At 47.8% G+C, this 15,823-nt stretch overlaps 1 protein-coding gene and 1 long non-coding RNA gene across 2 annotated transcripts in view; one reads left to right on the top strand and one right to left on the bottom strand.

Annotated features, from left to right (window-relative positions):
- Positions 1 to 15,823, top strand: part of BICDL1 (BICD family like cargo adaptor 1) — a 38,714-nt gene that overhangs the window by 12,422 nt on the left and 10,469 nt on the right. Inside the window, exons 3-5 of the mRNA XM_015877960.2 lie at positions 12,238 to 12,354; positions 12,974 to 12,985; positions 14,238 to 14,384. Of these exons, the coding sequence (XP_015733446.1) occupies positions 12,238 to 12,354; positions 12,974 to 12,985; positions 14,238 to 14,384 (276 nt within the window). The remainder of the gene's footprint in view (positions 1 to 12,237; positions 12,355 to 12,973; positions 12,986 to 14,237; positions 14,385 to 15,823) is intronic.
- On the bottom strand, positions 7,463 to 14,303 carry LOC107321244. Its single transcript, XR_004309041.1, has 4 exons — positions 14,195 to 14,303; positions 13,361 to 13,461; positions 11,999 to 12,516; positions 7,463 to 10,685 (listed from the first exon to the last, which is right to left on the bottom strand). It is a non-coding gene; the product is annotated as an uncharacterized LOC107321244 (long non-coding RNA).

Genomic DNA, 15,823 nt, shown 5'->3' with positions numbered 1-15,823 from the left:
TCAGCTGCTGGGGGAGCTGCGCTTTCCAGCAGATTTATGCACAGATGATGCCAAATGAGAAAGCCTCAAATGAGAGCATTTGCCAAAATCTACCATCTCTTCTGAATTATGTGATCGTTCTTCAAATAGCGTCCATTGATCGGCTGCAAAGCTGCACGGGGATTTGCTAACTCAAATGATTGCTGTAGTTTTTGCCTCTGATCCAGAGATATTTATTTCCCCGGGCTTTACTGGATGTTGTATTTCACTTGGAGCACAGGTTCTTCAGCGTGGTGCTGGCCTTTCCCTCCCCACTTTAGCATGGGAGAGCTTGTTGCTTCAACAACTGGTAAATATTCAAAGCTTGACAAGCTCAAGGCAAACGTGCATGAAATTGATGATTTCAGTAACATCTCCTCTTCCTGGGGCTGCTTTATCCCTGGAGCTCCGGGGCCATGTGTGCACATCCTCACCCTGCAGAACTGCAGGCAAGCAGTGTGCTTGTTTCACCGCAGTCAAAGCAAGGCAGCCCAGAAAGCCACTATTTAACCCACTCAGGTTCACCTGGCTTGCTTTTGTAGCATGGAGGAATGAGCTCAACCCACAGGGTAGTGGAGGACAATGATACACACTTGGGAACGTCATTTGTTCCTGCAAGAGGCAATTGCATATCCCTGATGCTTATGAAGCTAAGTAAACACAGACACCATGAGAGCCCTCTGTCAGCACCCTGCTCTGAATGGGAGCCACTGCAGAAACATCCTTGATGGCCACCACTGATTTGCACAACCTGAACCAACTCGGAACCCACCCACAGGGGATTAGCAGATTGATTTAGTTCATGTAAAGAGGTCTCCTCCATTCCAGGCATTATCCAACCCAGCAGCTCAGAGCTACTTACCGAGATTAACTCTGGCACCACAGGCACAGCCGGTCAGCTGAGGGCTTCCTCTCAGAGCTTCCTTCCTTCTAAGGAAACCATTTGCATCAAGGTGTTGAAAACTTGGGAAACTCCTTTTTTCCTCCCTCCTCTTCCCTGTCCTCCATAATTGTCCATTAAGAAATAGCATCAGGCCCAAAAGCTCAGCTTGTGAGGAAGGAAGGAGACAGGCAGCCCTCACCCCTTTGTTACAGGTCACTGCCTTGCCTCAGCACTGGGGAGGGGAGGTTTGCCCTGCATGGGATGGTGGCAGTTTCAGTGCTCCAGGTCCTCTGTCCCTTCTCACTGCTAAGAAAACATCTTGCTATGTGAAACATGCAGTGCAGAAGCCTTTCTTAACAGCATGAGCTTGTTTGAATGAAGACATTAGTTCTCCTGCTTCTCTTAATCTCCCTAAGCAGAGCTATAAGCCAACTCCAGGTCAGGGCAAATAGCCCAGCCTGAGCAAAATGCCCATTCAGATCCACATACCAAGCAGCACATGATGTTAGTTAGCATCCCCACCCTATGCCAGCTGGCCTCACTGCAACTGGGTTCACTGTAAGGACATGGAAGAAGGAAAGAGCTGGTTGCACTGGGATGCCACTGCCAGAATACACACACATCTCTGCCTGTATCTACACACACACAGTTTCCACTCTCCCTTCCCCTCACGCTGTCTGGCATAGAAGACATTTGCAGGAGGCACCTGCTAGTATTTCAAGCACGTGCAGTGGATGGTTTCCATTAAGCCTGTGTCAGCACTGCGGGCCGTAATGACTTGTTTATCCATACAGCCTGCTGACGCTGCAGAGCGCAGGCAGATGGGCAGCCATCTCAGCACCACCCACCCTGCACATGACAGCAGACGAGGCCTTTGCAGGACGAGTTGGAAACCTGAAGGCCAAGCTGCTGCTTTAATATCACAGGGAGACTGAGGGCTATTGCAGCAGCACGTCTCCCACGTTCAAGCACAGTGACGGTGATACTTCAGAGGCACTCAAATAATCACTTCTTGGTGCATTCCACCAGCATCGTTAGGCAGAGGTCCATAAATACCCTTCTTGCATATCTTGTCTCTCTGAGATTATTCCCGTCTCCTTGGCAACTGTCAGATGATGTATAATGCCAGCAGGGATTAGCCTCGGTGAGCCTGATAACCCCATGTAAATTCCTGCTCTGTGGGGAGACCTGGCAGGACTCTCTTTTTTCCTGGTAACATTCAAGCGTTGCCATAAATAACGTTAAATCCAAGAACCTTTCAGCAAGCCTCAGTAAGGATGGAAGCTATTGTGGTGCTTTTTAGGTGCCAGTATGTCTTCTATCCTCCCAAAAAGTAGTTTGAGACACGTGGATAAATGTGGCGTCTCACAGCCCGACGAGTAAAGCTGAGTTTTGAAGCAGTGCTTAAGAGAAGGCTCGTGCTGAAAACTTGGCCTCTAATATCTTTATCTCCTTTGTTCCTGGATGCCAGTGAGGATCGTGCTGGGAAATTCCAAATCCCCACAAGAGCTTAAACTCACACTGTGCTTTTGAAGCAATTAATTTCTGAAAACTAACCCGGATTTTCTGAAAAATAACCCGAATTCAGGTCAGTGTTTGAAATCCAGGTGCATCCGCTGACATCAGCTGCATCAAAACATTCTGCCCCCACAAACAGTGAAGGTCTGCACCCTCACCTTGCAGACACAACCAAAGCATCACATCAATGAGGCACAACCCCAACACTGCCAGTTTTCTGCACGCAGAGCTTTTCTCTGAGTAACAAAACCCATTTGGGCTTAGCGAGGAAGAAGTTGTTTGTTTCCAGGTAGCCTGCCTGTGCTGCCAAGGCGAATAACACACAGATGAGAGCCATCCCACAGCAGTGTCTTAGCTTAGGAAGTTGAGGAGCACCATCTGATAGGTGGCATTAGGGGTTGTGGTGCACAAGTGACATGTTTAAACTACCTATTCTCCTCCCACACTCCCTCCATTGGTTCCTTTCAGTCTCCATAATCCTCAACTTGGCAGTATCTGCTCTAATTCAACAGGACAAAAACAAAAAAAGAAATCACCTAGATACACTGCAGCAGGAATTAGAATGCTGCTGTAATTACACATACAGATCTCTGGCACAGTGCTGCACTGATGCGATGTACCATGGCTGATATCCAGCAGAGAGATCAGCTGGAGAGCTGAGGAAGGTCTCCAGGACTGTTCCAGGAGCTGGGCCACAAACCAGCCGAGGCAGGAGGCAATGGGGAAGCCGCTGTAGGCAGAATAAGAAAATCCAAGTCCTGGCACAAGCTCCTTAGCAATGATGCAACATGATTTCCTTACATACTTCCATGGATCTGTTTGCTCCCCAGCCATCTGCTCGCTCCAGCACACACCTTGTCACAAGCAGGACAGGGAGAGGGGTCAGCTGCCCAGAGCAGGTGGTTTAGCACAGGGAAGATTAAATGGTTTTGACTGAATTGCACTCCTGTGCTCTGGCAGAAGTTTTAAGCGGCACCATTTTAGACACTCCTTGACACAGCAAGAAGTCAGCAGACAGAATATTGCTACCACAGGCTCGTGCATAAAGAAATCCAGCTGCTGCAGCAAGAGCAAAGTATTTGCTGGGAGCCAAATTCTGTGATCTCCTGTCACTGATGACATTATTCTTGCTTTCTGGCAGCAAGAGGAAGAGAAATTAAATCATTTGGAGGCTGTGATGCTAGAATAGGTCCCAGTTTAGAATCCTGCTGTAGTAGCGTAAAAACTGGGCAGCAGATCTGCCTGCACTTAGTGTGGGATAATCCACGTGTCCATGCAAAGCAGCCCTCACCCTCCTTTAAGGGCAAAGTGATTAAAGGATGTAACTGGAAACCAAAGCAGCTGCAGTTAAAGTCTAAGCACAGTCAGCACTGCAGAAGGAAACCACTCCCAACAACCCAGGAACTTATCAGGGAGATTTGGAAGGTAAAGAGCAGCCACTGGCACACCAGTTTGGTCATGCTTTACTTGGTGTAATTTAACTGGCTTCCTGTTACCTGTTTAGGGCCAGAAAGTGCATACGCATGGTACATGATGCTCTCATCCATTCTGATGCTTTAGGGCACCAAAGCCAACAGCATTTCCACCCCACTTCTATCCCCTAAATGGGGTCTGTGGACCTTTTCCCACTCCATCCTCTGAGCTACATCACTGAGGTTCAAAGGGAGATAGTGGTGAAGAAGAGGAGCACTGTCCTTGCCCTGGCCATGCTACCATTGCCAAAGCTGCCTTCAGCCACCAGGAGAAGACATATTTTCTCAATACCAGACAGAGAGGGCGGGCTGTAATTCTCACACCCCCCATCATCGCAGCATTCCCAGTCTAAGCCCTTGTGCCATGCCTACAGAACCCCACACCTCGACACGAGCAGCTTACAGCTCAGCTGCATGGAAACCCAGGCTGCGGGCCTCCCCCAGCCCCACGTGCTCCTAGGACCTGCTCCCCACCAAGCACCTGAGCCCAGGATCCCTGACAGCTTTTTTTGCATCAGGGCAGTTGTCAGGAAGCAGCAACCTCAGTGCCAACAGCCACACTAGGAATGGTGCCTCTAAGCTTGGGATGCAAGGGGAAAAAAAAGGGCTTTTGATTCAATGGAGCACGACCTACATTTGGAAAAACTTTGGCTATGGGTACAAATCTAAGAGTACGTGCATGCCAAATTTGGGGCCCGTGGCCAAGAACAGAGCCTTTATCCTTTTCAGTGGACTCCCATTCACATGGAGTTACAGAAGGAGGCTCTTTCCAGTCACTGAAACTGTTAATGCATTCTCCCGCATGCATATGATTTGGCACCTATATTTTATGCACTGTCCCACAGTATGTGCTGCATTCACTGTTTCTTTTCAGCTACATTTGCTGCCTGCATTTTCTCTATGTATTTTTCCACCAAGCCCAGCTCTCTGTAAGACTTCAAGTGCCAGAACGCCTGCGTGTTTGCCAAAACCTGTTATTTTAGGAAATTCATGCAAAAACTTTGTAAGAACAAAACTGTGGGAGGACAAGGCTCCAAGGAGGGGTCCATATTCTTGTTTCTGAACTCTCACATTGTCTCTGGCCATAGCAACACCCATGTGAGGTCTCCAGAGGAGACCAGGCTGACACATACATAGGATCTGCCCATTTAGGGAGACACACTCAGCTCTTGATCTGAGTCACAGGTGCTATTCAGAAACTCTTCATCCTGAACTTGGAATATCCACCTGCTGTGTTTTAATTTAGCAGCTCTGGCTCGTGCTATAAGTCACTGTACATATTGCTATCAAGGTGCTCTTGAAGGTCAAGGCCCTGCCCTGAGGAACTACAACAAAGACCCAGTCCCTACAGTTCTTACATCTGCGGCACTGCACAAAAAGGTAAACAAGTAGTTCAGTGCTGGAGCATCTGCTGCACTGAGTCATAAGCTGAGCCACATTAGTGGAGACAGAGCAAAGCGGAGCAGAGAAGCGTGCATGTACTTACTACACACAGACCTACACTTTGTGCATGACTCTATTCTGCTTAGGCAGATCAGGCTGCTCAGATGCTGTTACTAACACATGGTAATTATCGTTTGTCAGTGATCACCAAGAGCAAGGTCTGCCTCGCGTTACAAGTCTGCTCCAAAGACCTTGTGCTCTAACGAGACAACAAGAGAGAACGATTCAGGAATAGCAGCAATAAGTATTGTCGAGTTAATTGTTCTCACCTGCACAAATCCAGCATGATTCTGTCATGTGTGACAGATCAAAACTGAGCTGACCTGTCAGCTCCAGAACTATCCTTCAACAAAACAGATTAGGATGGTTTTACTTAAGTGCCGTAGTTGTGATGCGCTGCCACACAGGGTTGTTTTGGTTTTTGGAGGCTTTATGACAAGCCCGTCCCTTTTTATGTCCCTCATCTTTCATTTGTGACTGATTGCACCTATGAGTGATTAAAACACAGACTCATAGAATGGTCTGGGTTGGAGGGGACCTCAAGGATCATGAAGCTCCAACTCCCCCACCCCCACCATAGACAGGCCCACCAACCTCCATATCTAATATCAGACCAAGCTGCCCAGGGCCCCATCCAACACCCCAGTGAAGAGAAGGCTTTAATGGAACTAATGACTTCATGGGAGTAATAGCCTGAAGCTGGGGCTTCCACGATAGCCAATATTAACTACAGCTTTTCAGCTCTCCTTATGTTCCTGCAGAAAGCAACTACAAGCTCTGCTGTATCAACTACAATGAGCATTCTGCAGAGAGCATCTTCTATCCCGCCTTAGTCAAGCCAAACAAGAAGAAAGATTTCTTAACCCTGGGTTCTTAACTCTGGGTTTTGAGATGAACTGCTCAGTTTCATCTCAAGGCTAATACAGGTTACTGGGAGATGTCTCATTAGCTGCCATGTCTGACTCCCAGGTCAACCTACCCAAGTTTAAATACATACCTATCTTAGGAAGTTTTCTCCCTTCTTGTCTCAAAGCTTCCTCATAGAAATGAAAAGGTTTTAAGTCAGCTCCAAGAACAGCTCTCTGTTAGATCAAGGCAAGACTTTGGAACCAGACCTGGGAGTCCCAAACACTGCTACTATTACAGTGAACCTAAGCTATGCTCCACTGAAACTGGTGTGATGGCTCCTCTCAGTCCTACTGTAGAGTCGCTGACTTGATGGAAGCTGTAAGCCTCCCTGCCTCCAGTTATAAGTGCATAACTAAACTGCAGAGCAACAGATGTCTCATTCAAGGTCACGTGCACCGTCTGCACTGCTGGAAGAGCTGCTGCTATTCCTTCTCAACACAGGAGCTGGAGCCAGCAGCTTTCCATCCTGAGCCCAGTGACAGACACCAGCCCTGGGAGGGTGGTCTCATCTCCCACTGAATTCACATACAGAGAACAAGAGCCACTTCTTGCACTGCGTGTCCTCCAGGCACACTTTGTCCCCTGAGTTATCTCCAGCACCAACTTACTGCAGCATGTGAACAGGGGGCTCCAGCAGTCCCTCCCACAGGAAGCTGGCTGACTCATTTTTCCACACACTATTTTTCTCTCCATAAGCTCCAACTGCTCAGGTCAAGAATAAATCACACACAAAAGAAAAAGAGGCTCATGTTTAAGCACCTCCTAAAACATACATACAATGGGCATCCACTTGTGAAGCTATTTCTCCCAAACAACAAACCTAGGGTTCTTACATCCAGCCTGAGGTGCCCCCATATGGCACACAACTCTCCCTGCTTTTGCTATGAGCAGCAGTTCCTAATCCTGTAAGGTGATTTAGCCCAAGTTAACGGCTGTTGGTATCAGCCAGCCAATTGTCTGAGTGCTCACAGACAAACAAGATGAACACCACAGTTTGACTCTCGCTCCATTGAGCTCTTCACCAAGACATTCAGTTGTTCACCTTGCAGACTAGATCTCTAAATCAGCTTTTTAGGGAAGGAAAAGAGAGCTGCATTGCCAGGAAACTCTCAATAATCCACTCTTCCATGCTTTGCTTGGTGATGCAGCAAGAGCTTACTGCCCCTATTAGAAGGATTTTTCAAGGACACTTGGAAAGAAAAAACATAGCAGCACGTTATTGTGTTACCTGGATGTTAACAGCAGCTATTTCCAGCAGCAGTTCTGACTCCCCAGCTACATGAAACATGGGAAGCAACCAAAGCCAGCCAACACAGGCAGCTTTCCTCCTTCAAAACAGGCTTCAGATTGAGAACCAAACATCCAGTGCTCCATCAACAACTTCTTATCTCCCAGAACAGACACAAACCCCACCCCACACACAAGCAGACCAGCTGCTCCTTGTTGTCTTACAGGCCAGCTCCCTGTTGACCCTCATGGCTCAGGTGTGAGATATCTGGCCTGATGCTGCATTAACCCTTTTGCTACCCACAAGAACCCACCGTGTCAGTGATGAGTGCAAAGAGGTGACTGCTCACAGTCTTGTCATTTTTCATGTTAAAACTCAGGTTTTCAAAGCATTTCCCATTTGTCCTACAGAAGGGAAAAAACTGAAGAGTAAGAGACATGTTTGCAGCAAAGAGCTTTCATTTTTGTGCAAGGGATGAAGTATCTCATTTCCAAAATACCACCACTGTGTGAGAAGTGCAGATTTTAACATGAGATGCCACTGCCTCCTCTGTTTCATGAAGCAGGTTTGATGCTACGGCTAAGAGCCATTTCCTATCAGTAACATCTCCTGAGCTCGATGCTTAGAAAAGAGCAGTTCCAGGTCTCCTCGCTTACAAAGCTCTTGGCTTTGGCAATTAAGAATCCTCACCCTTTCCATCTTCCATTCCTTTTTATTTTTTTTCCTTGACAGATGAATTTTGTGCTAAAAAAATTCTCAGTTTTTCCTTCTTTTGTGCACCTGCTGTTAGTATAGGATGCCCCGATGAGCTGCAGGTAGGAAGCAAAGTCACTGGGGAGAGAGCTGAGGGCTGAGATGGGTCCTGAGCAAAAAGGTCTGTGTTAGGAAGTAAATCTTACCCGCAGTAGCTCAGTAGCTGTGCTCTCACTACTGGTATCTGCCCTTTGCTTGGTGGAGTGTTATTAACAGTACCACAGTGGGAACGGGGAGTCCCTTGGATTCAGTGATGAGCAAATCAATGCAGGGGTAACGCTCTCTGGAGTTTCTGAATTTAGCACTAATTAGTTCTTCTCTTATCTATTTTAGGCAAGCAAATCTTCGATATCCTTTGTTAAATTGGAATCATGTTGTTTGTAGAAGCAAATCATATGGCAGCATTGGTTTCTTCACCCAGTCACAGTCTGTTCCACTTTCTGCATTCCTTTTTCCTTTCTGACACGACTTATAACCAAACATTCTGTACGCAGTTGGATGTATGGAGCAAATATCCTCTCCAGAGAGGGTTTTCTTTGAGTGAAATTGACCAGCAAGGCGTTCATTTCTCACAGTCCATCCCAAGTGTTAGAGAGCCTTTCTTGATGGTCGTGACATTTATTTACACGTTATTTAGTGACAGTATTTACATTTATTTTCATAGAATCACCGAGGTTGGAAAACACTTCTCAGATCCCCCAGCCCACCCCACTGTGCCCACTGCCCACATCCCTCAGTGCTACACCTTCATGGCTCTGGATCAGCTCCAGGGACGGTGGGTGACCCCACCACCCCCTGGGCAGCTGGTGTAGCCTTTATTGTGTAGGAAAACACTGATGGAGAAGAGAAAGCACTCCGGTTCGCATAGTAAGAGTAGAGCCAGACTGGCTGGGGCAGAGGAAGCTCACGTCAGTTCAACAGATGTGAGAGCCATGGCTTATTTGAGCAGTGAATGGAAAATGTAGATGGAAGGTTACATTCTCTGATGACACTGATGTCTGAAATAATCAATAGTGAGCTCGTGGTTTAGAGCAAACAGGCACAACGCGCAGAAGCTGGCGGCGGTGTGATAACCCAAGCAGAAAACATATGAAAATACATTGTAAAACCTGCAGAATGTTGGATGCTGTCAAGGTGGCTTCCTATGTGCAATGCAAATGAATGTGGAAATCTCAACTTTCTAATCAATTCGAAGGGATAATTTGGCAGCAGTATTAATAATGTCGGAAACAAATGTAGCATGAAACTCTACAGCTCTACAGGGAGGGTTGTATGACCTCAGCTCAGCTCAGCAGGCTTTGCCTTTATGAAAACTCAAATCTTTGCAAAAAGGGATACATCTGCATCAGCCATTTCACTGCCTAGAAGAAGCAGATGAGGATTTTTCCTTGTTCTCCTGTGGAAGGAAAGACATGATGGAGCCATTCCTGTTTATTTCTGTTAAACAGTTCCTCAGGGATAGTGTTCTGCAGGTTGTGAGGCCAAGGAATTCTTTTCACTTTACTGCACTAGGTAGGATGTGAATGGTGTAGGCTGAGGCAACAGCACTGTCTGCATTGGTGCCCTGGATGCTGGCAGTAAGGGAGTCCTTCCTTCCTTCCGGGGGCTGCAGCTGCAGGAATAGGGTGTGTGAGTGTGTAAGCTGAGCAGCAAGTAGATACGTTCCAGATGAGGATGAAGAGGTGGTTAACGCAAACCTTACAGTCCTGCAAGCATTGTAGAACTGGAAAAGACCTCTGAGGTCAATTCATTTCCCTTCTGTCACAGGCAGTTCTCTGAAAGACGCCGGGTGATGAAGTGACCCAGCTCCACTGCAGAATTCATTATTGCTGCCGTTCCTCCTACTGTAATTGTGCAAGAAGAGGGATCTGACTGCAGCTCCTTGGAAACATAGAAATCTTCCAGTTCCCAGCCTCAATATACTCTTAGCCAGTTTATTCACATCAGTTCTTCTGCCTCAATTGTACTTCTGCTTAAATCGTGCTTCCCCTTCTGCATGCTGTGATGTATTTATGGGGAGCCCTCTCTCAGCAGTCATGGCATGAGATAAAGCAAGCCATCCTCTTTAAGTCTCCTTCCATATAACAGATTTGCCATGCTCTGGATCACTCTTGCAGCCCCTCCCTTTACCTTCTCCACTCTGAGCACAGGGACCAGAACCAGATCCAGCAGCTGTGAACTGTCTTACCACGGATTTTTACAGTGCTGTTAACATTCCCTTCTTTTTCACTGCCATGCTGCATGCTTGTACTGCCTGCACATAGAGCTGTTCAGGCATGTAGGTGATGTTATGCAGTTAAACATTGGGTGCTGCCATGTCATCTCATCTCGTACCGCTTGTGCTCCTTGGGAGTGTGGTCAGCATCTCGCAGGCAAAATCCTTCGGTGCTTCTCATCTGGTGCTTTTTCATCCTTGATAGCTCCCGTGGAGTATTTCAGCATGAAGATGTTCCAGCAGCCTCTACAAATGCAAAGTGAATCATTCACAGAAAGCACAACCCATCCATCTCCTTTAGTGTCACCAATTAATAGCGGCTCAGGATGCCTTGAGATCTACAGCTGCTTAAGGGAAGAAAAACAGCCAACCCCTTCCTATAGTGCTGCGCTGATGCTGTTCTGTGTGCTCTGCCTGTGCAAGGGAATTTTATTACATAAACAAATGGGGGAAGGGAGTGCAATGGCCTCTGGTGTGAGGCTTTAAAGAAAGCAGAAAGGCTGCTTATGCTAATCCAGGACAGGAAGGGAACTAAAAACTGAAAACGAATTGGTAGACAAGATGATTTCTTACTATTGGAAAACATTTCTCATTCAGGAAACCAGTGCCTCTTGCCTCTGATTTGGATTTTGTGACTGCATGCTGCAGAAATTCAGGGACCATCCCTAGAAGGGGCAGTGTTGCTTTGATGGGCAGCTCAGGATCTGTGTGCTCCTTCCTTAGGTTGGGAGCTGTTGGGAGCTCTCTAGCAGCCAGAGCACCCCTGGCCAAATCCTGACAGACACAAGAATGCTCTCCCAAACAACTGCTGAAGGTGATGGGGGTTTTCTCTTCTTGCCCCCATCCCTCCCACCCATCTCACTTCCCTGGCTGAGGCTCCTGATGGCGTTTCCCATTGAGCACAGAGCTCTGCCTGCGCTCTGAACAGGACGGCAGTGCTTCGTCTTGAAGAGGATTAATTCACTTCCAATTAATCTGCCAGGGGGGAAGTCTGTGCCTAAGCACAATGGAACCAAATGGAGGCTAATTAAACAGAAAGCCATCCATTTATGCTATCTCATTAGGGATTTGTCATAAAAACCTTATGTTCTCTTACAAACCTAAACAAGTGTGCTCACCATGTGAAAAACAGCAATAAAACTGTCCAGAGGGTTGTAAAGTTCTAAGCCATCGTTTATACAGCCTGCCCACATACTGTAGGTAAGGAATGGCCTTTCTGCTGTCCTCAAAGCACCCTGAACAACGGGGGCATCCCTCCTTCCACATGGGAGTGAGGGCCAAGCCCAGTGATGCTGCACTGGCAGTCATCTGATGCTTCTCTGTCTGGCCCTGATGGGAGCCAGGGATCAGAAGCAGAGGACATTTGTTGTTTCAAATCTGCACTGAAGATGTGTGGAGGTTTACAAAGCGTAAATATAATGGTGTATGCCAGGGAATGTGGACATCGAGTCCCCCAGTGCCTGGTCTCTTCCTTAGCCCCAACTGGGTGTGTTCAGGAAAACTAAATTCCCTGTGGGACATGGGAAACGTCATGTTGTTCTGCAGCAAGAGAAACTTACAAGCTGTGTCCTCCAAGGGAAAGTTTTCCCAAGGGAAAATTAGCGTGGTCCATCTAACCAGGTGCTGTCCTTCACTCCCATCCCAAATGAGAATTTCCCAGGTCCAAACTCAACTAACTTCAAAGCTTCAACCAAAACCAAGGCTTGTGCAGAAGTCATACGAGGGCAGGTCTGCAGATCAGTGCTTTCCAGCCATGGGACAACCCCCCATGGTAATGCCGGCTGGTGTCTCCTTGTAGGCATCCGAGGTGGAGCGGCAGCTCTCCCTGCAGGTCCACACGCTCCGGGAGGACTTTCGGGAGAAGAACTCCTCCAGCAGCCAACACATCGTGCGGCTCGAGAGCCTCCAGGCTGAGGTGAGTCACCCGTGCTTGGCCTTGCTCCTTCAGACAGCGGTCAGGGCTGCTGTCATCCATAAGACGAACCCTTCTGTGCTGGGTGAACAAACCAGCTGCTTGGGGTGAGCAAGGTGAAGGCTGGTAGCTGTGCTGGCCAGGTTGGTAAAGGACAACGTCCACCTGCAAAATGAATGGATGGGAAGGATCTTCCAGGACCTTCACCATGGAGCTGAGTCACATCAGGCTTCTGTCTGTACAGCTTGACCTCTAAGGCCATGGTGGGAAGATCTGTAAGGTTTGGGTCCTTTTTGCTGCTTCTCGTGCTTGCAAAGAAAGCAGCGATCCTCCCCTACCTCTGAGCCAGTCATGCATGGAAGTAGAGTCCCTGCCTGTTTTAGATCTGATACATTAACAGGATTGATAGCTTTTTTTTTTTACTTCCCTCCCCTGATGGAATCACTGGAACTAATGGGATGGGGTAGAAGATGTCCAGCCCCACCACCCTGTCGCTTTGTTTATTTTTAAGCAAGAGCTTAAGAAGAGCTTTTCCTAAAATCTCTCAATTTCTTCTCTCCTGCTCCCACCTGCTCCCTGCTGGTCCCTCGCCTTCTCTTCCCCTCCCCTCGGTGTGGAGCAGCAGGTCCTTGAAGTAAGTATGGAGGCTTGGAGGGGGCTTGCCTACACGTGCACCTGATCACCATGCATGCATGTCGTTATGTATGCCTCACCTCGACTTCTCCCCATCTCCTGCTTTCCTAATCCTTTCCCCCTATTTGCATGGCCCAAGGCCCACGTCGGAGCCACAAAATCATAGGGGTTGGAAGGGCCCCCTGGGGATCATTTAGTCCAGAGTGCTGGCTTTCTCTTACATGGTCATTCACAGCGTGTTCATCACTGGTTTGGATACCAAATAATCTCAGTACATTCTCTGTATTATACCTCTTATTTTCCTTATACCCCTTTTCTCCAACCCACACAAATCACGACAGTGGTGGGAAGAGACACCTCAGAAACCATTACTCACCTGCGAGCAGCTTTCTGATCCCTACAACAGCCTTTACCCTGCAGAAACAGCAAGACGTGCTTTGCTGATATTCCTCTGTGCAGCCAAACATTTCCAGCAACCTGGAAAACAACAAAAGATGGGAGCCCATAGAGGCCAAGAAAACAGTAGGACATGTCACATTCATCTGTCATCCGTGTTGAAAGGAGTTGAAAGGAGACCATAGGGCATATTTAGGGCTGTACTGGAGAACGGCATCCACAGTCTTCAAAGGTCCTGTGTGCACAAGTCTGGAAAAAGGCTCCTTTTTCTTGGTTAAACAAAAAGTGACCTTGGCTGGTGCTGATTCATCCTGTGTGCCGTTCCCAGCTAAGTGAATCACAGAGGTTTTGCTTGGCACGTTGTCCCTCCTCACCTAAAATCACTGCCCTTGACAATTAAAAGAGATGAACCAATTTTAAAGGCAGCCCATCTCTGGGAAATTAAAAATAAGCGTGGCACAGAAAAGGAGCCTTCATGAATAAAAAGAAAGAAAAATCCCCGGTGAGAACCTGGTGAATGTACAATGATTAAGAAAAGCATACGGGCAGTGCATCACACAGCCCCACGGGGAGCAGGAGTGCAGGGGCTCTCCCTGTGCTCTCCAGCATCCATGCAGGAGAAAGTCCCACCATTTGCACAGGCAGGGATGGACCTGGAGAAGTAGCTGGTTTCATTCTTGCAAGTTTTAGGGTAGAAGGGGTACCTGCTTTTCTTTGCACACAGGTGCTGAATGCATACATGTGTATTTTGGAGTGTCTATTTTTTCTTGCTTCATTCCTCTCATGGGGATGTGGTTTCCCTCATCTGCACTACCTGGAAAGTATGGGGTCCAACGCCGGCTCTCATCCCTCTGCAGATCAAAATGCTGACAGACAGAAAACGTGAGCTGGAGCATCGCCTCAGTGCCATGATGGAGGAGAACGACCTGCTGCAGGGAACGGTGGAGGAGCTGCAGGACCGAGTCCTCATCCTGGAGAGACAAAGCCATGACAAGGACCTGCAGGTGAGAAGGCAGCAGTGGGAGAGGGAAGAGGGCAGGAGGTGGGAAATGGGTCGAGGATGTGGTTTGGGGTAAAGTCAACAAGAAAGATAACGAGGAACTGGGAGATGGAAGAACTGAATGGCCTTAAGTGGCACCAGGGAGGTTCAGGTTAATTATTAGGAAAAAAAGAGAGGTGATGCAGAGGCACAACTGCTCAGGGGGTGGTGGGGTCACCATCCTGCAGGTGTTCCAGAACTGTGGAGATGTGGCACTGAGGGCTGCAGTTACTGGGCACGGCAGGGTGGGCTGGGGCTGGACTTGGAGATCTTAAAGGTCTTTTCCATCCGTAATGATTTCATGATTTTATGAGAGAATAAAATGTGAGGACTTGTTCTCTATAGAGATGGAGAAAAATATGGAGCACTTTGACACAAAGAGCAATTTGGGGGGAGAGCTGAGCAAAGGAATAGGAGGGGAGGGCAGGAAAAGAAGGGAAATGTAAAAGGAAGCGGAAAACACTGGTTGGGGCATATATTACTTAATGCATTAATAGCAGCACGGGGGCCAGAAGGGGCTCATTTACTCTAGTCTGGAGGACAGTGAGGCTCTCAGAGCTCAGGTGGTTTCCCTGCAAGCTCTGCAGCGTCTGCAGCCATCTCAGCAAATGTCACTCCCTGGAGAACAGCTGGCGCAGCTGTAGCTTTGGGCATCTTCATGGAGAGCTCCATTTTACCTCACTTTTACTTCACATCTGACAACCACTTGCACCCCCAGCTCTTCAGAACAGTCAGAATCTTTTTTCCCCCGCTCCTCAGAGGAACAAGAAAGCTGCCCATGTGTCAGACAGCAGCATCCTCCACCAGCACGTTCAGCTCTGCTGCTCACACGACACCTGGCTGTGCCCCAGCCCCATGCACAGCTCCTGCCCAGGCAGACTGCAGCTCAGTGCCTATGAAATCACACAGTTGGGTGAGCACAGATAAAGCCCAAAACAAATCAATGCCAACGCTGCGTCCTGCGTGTTTCAGACACCCCGTGAACTCAGACTGCAAAGCAGTGAATATAGGAGTTCAACATCAGGGTTTTGTGGCAGAATGTTTGTGGTTATGAGACTTATTTCAAGGTGAATTTATATTGCTTTCCTTTTTTTTTTTTTTGATTCAGTTTCTGTTGTGTTAGTTTTGGTGAGCTTTTTTCTCCTGAGTCTCAGCTTCTCCACAGTGGTCCTCATTTTAGCATTGATTAACCTGCTGATTTCACCTTCCAGGATTTTCTGAAGCCTAAGCAGTGTCTAATAATGCTCAGAGATTATTTAGCTCCAATAAACAGCAACTTCAGCCAGGAGAGTTTTCCTTCTGGTTGGAAACCCTCTTTCATTCCACCTCTTCCTCCCTTTCAGCTCTTTCATGAATCAAGAGATTCGTCCAGCCCGTATCACCTCTCCACTAACATTGTTTCCT

This window comes from Coturnix japonica, chromosome 15 (assembly GCF_001577835.2).
Source record: "Coturnix japonica isolate 7356 chromosome 15, Coturnix japonica 2.1, whole genome shotgun sequence".
In the NCBI taxonomy this organism is placed as follows: domain Eukaryota; kingdom Metazoa; phylum Chordata; class Aves; order Galliformes; family Phasianidae; genus Coturnix; species Coturnix japonica.
This window is presented reverse-complemented; position numbering and strand designations above follow the sequence as displayed.